The following is a 3,081-nucleotide window of genomic DNA, read 5'->3' on the forward strand; positions in this document are numbered from 1 at the left end:
CTGAAAACATACCTTACAAAAGTCCTTTCGTTATATTTACGTATGGTTCGTAAAATCTTGTTTCGTTGTGAAAAATGTGTTCGCATTATAAACGAAAGTTTCGTACATTGTACAAAAACTAACACTACGAAAGATTTTCGTAGCACTTTTACGAAATTTTATTTTCAGTGCAGGGGTAGAGGTAGGGATCAAGATAGAAAAAAGACAAAAAATATAACCTTAAGCAAACGCAGATGTATGTATGTTGGAGCGCACTCTCAATCAATAGCGTGGGGAATACATATGCTTGCCAAACGAAGAACGTGTGTATCAAAATCAATCAAAATCAAAATTTGTGTTATGTATATAGGTCCTTTGTACTAAAATATTTTTTTCAGTTAGCGAATTTTATTTTCAATTATTTTTAGAGCTTCTAAATACTAAAAAACTTTTTGCTCTCACCACCTTGTAGAGACATTTCCCGCTTTCGATCAGTATCTATCAAAAAGTTATTTTGACCGAAAAGAGGAGTTAGCAGCTTTTACCGTGGCGGCGACGACATGTATATAAGCAAATCTCACAAGTCTTTACATTTTGCGACAAAAACGTGTTTGGTCAAAAATGGTGGCACACATATTTCAGAAAATTCATTATTTTCAGTTTTGTATAACAAAGAAGATTCCATCGCGCAATCGCATTTAAATGAAAACTTAAAAAAGATATACTAAACAAGTAAGAAAGTCTAAGTTCGGGCGGAGCCGAAAATTAAATACCCGGCGCAAGTATTAAATATATGTTTTTTCACCTTTCCGAAAGCTACCGCTGTATCCATTTTGAGTAAATTAGCGTCCTTAAATTTGGAAGTATTCCAGTTTCAAGCATTTCTGAAATTTACCGTTATATGAAAAGCAATTTTAGTCCGATTTCAATAATTTTCAACGTTTTGCTTTTATGTGGCAAGCACAATAACCATACCGAGTTTGGTACAAATTGGTAGAACGGTTACCGATATACATATATGTGATCATAATTGAGCGGTGCCACGCCCATTCTCCAAAATTTTACCATAAACGTATTTCTTGGTAAAGAAATGTTGCAAGCATCAATTTTGAATAAATTAGCTTTTGAAATGCTGAGAGTCCTTTTGCTTCGCAGTTTGTATGTCATGTGACACGTTTATTGTTTATAAAAAAACACAAGTTACAGAAAAATATACGAACTTTTGGCTTTGAGTTTATTTTTATGAGTTTGGACTGTCCGAAGCAATATCGGACGAGAACCGCACTCGTCAAAGGCCCGCAGCTAATTAAAAACTCACAGTACAACCTCGAGTATTTATAGGAATCACAAATGTCAATGCAATGCACAGGGTTGTAGTGCTAGATATAAATACAGAGTTGCAAAATAACGTAAAATTGAAATACAGGGTTGTTACATGAAATGAATACACAGAGTTGCATTACAAAATATAAGTACATGGTTACACAAATAAACTATTAATGAAATAGGGCCGCTACAGTCTCCCCCTAGGATGCTGAAGTCGTCCCGATGAAGTCGTCCCGATGAAGCATCCTATGTGGTCTCTCGGGGTCGTCCTCTACGCCGTATCATGTTAATGGGACCTTCGTATTCGTCACTGGAACTGCGATATCGTACTAATGAAGATGCATTATATGTGCCCAAAGGATGTTGCAGGTTGTCCTCGTGAGCAATCACGTAGGAAGTAGAACCCTGTCTACCGATGATAACGTAAGGCCCGTCTCGTCGTGGTGCGAATTTGGACGTTACACCCTTGGTAGCATTGCTTAGGACATGTGTGGTGACCAGAACCTTAGAGCCAATTTCCAAATCTTCCTGATCACGCCGTCGTAGGTTAGAAGCACGCTTGTTAGCATCTTGCTGCTTCCGTTCACATTCGCGAGCAGCTTGGAACACTTCAGTGAGCGTGGCTAAGTATGGTGTGATTTCGGTAACAAAGTTCTCCGACTGAATGATTGACCTTAAATCATGCTGGACATCGCCTATAGTTCTTGGTTCACGCCCGAATGTAAGAAACGCTGCAGAATACCCAGGGCTTTGGCAGAGTGGTATTCATACCGAATCGTATGGCTGGGAGCTTTTCTGCCCAAGTGCGATGCTGCTTACCGACCAATATCGCCAACTGTGCCTTCATGTCTCGATTCTTTCGCTCCACCGGATTCGCCTGGGGATGATATACCGGTGTGAACACCTGACTTATTTCAAGGCAGAATGCAACCTTCTGCATCACTGCGGATACAAACTGCACTCCATTGTCACTGATAATTCGTCTTGGGACTCCGTAACGCAGGAATACCTCATCTATCAGGGTTTTCGCACAATTTTCCGCAGTAGCCCCCATTAACGCGAAGAGCTCCACCCAGCGACTTGCTACGTCCTCAACAATATATATCGGCTGCATCCCATTGGCATCTGGTGGCAGTGGCCCAAACAGATCGATGGCTATGATTTCGAAGCGTTGCTTGCTTGAAATCGTTTGGTACAAGCCCATTGGCTTCAAGTTTGTTGCTTTGTATCGCTGGCAATCAGTACAATTATGGACGTGCTTCTCGATATCTTTCCGTATCCCGGGCCAATAATACCGTGTCGTTATTTTGTATGATGTTCGGTCGATTCCGTAATGACCTGGACGCTCTGATTTAGGAACGACCAGTTGCGCATCTTCGCTGTCTTCGTCGTTTTAACAGTAGAGTACCCCATCGTTGAGTGTATAACCTCTTTTGGACCAATGTGCCGCATCATCCGATTTATTTTCGAAGCAGTCGATAATGGTTTTAAGATCGGGATCACTAAGCTGACCTTCACGTATATCCTTGGCTCCTCGTCGCGGGAGATCAATACCAAAAGCGCAAATATTGCATGCTTCATCAATTCTATGGTTCTCTTCGCACGGAGGCCGTGACAGCATATCAGCTACAACGTTCGTTTTCCCTGGCTTGTAATCGATGTGTATATTGTAAGGCTGTATAAGCAATGCCCACCGAGCTAGTCGTCCTGTGGGTGACTTGATCGTCATTAACCATTTCAGCGGTCGGTGGTCCGTGATAAGCGTTATATCGGATC

The 3,081-nt window shown here is 41.3% G+C and overlaps 1 protein-coding gene across 1 annotated transcript; it reads right to left on the minus strand.

Moving 5' to 3' along the window:
• Positions 1–1,551: 1,551 nt before the first annotated feature.
• Positions 1,552–2,359, minus strand: LOC118742000. Its single transcript, XM_036473965.1, has 2 exons — positions 2,125–2,359; positions 1,552–2,036 (listed from the first exon to the last, which is right to left on the minus strand). The coding sequence occupies exons 1-2, from the start codon at positions 2,357–2,359 to the stop codon at positions 1,552–1,554; spliced, it is 720 nt and encodes a 239-aa protein (XP_036329858.1).
• Between the last annotated feature and the right edge of the window lie 722 nt (positions 2,360–3,081).

This window comes from Rhagoletis pomonella, unplaced genomic scaffold (assembly GCF_013731165.1).
Source record: "Rhagoletis pomonella isolate Grant_MI unplaced genomic scaffold, Rhpom_1.0 Rhpom_scaffold_00006, whole genome shotgun sequence".
NCBI classification, from domain to species: Eukaryota; Metazoa; Arthropoda; class Insecta; order Diptera; family Tephritidae; genus Rhagoletis; species Rhagoletis pomonella.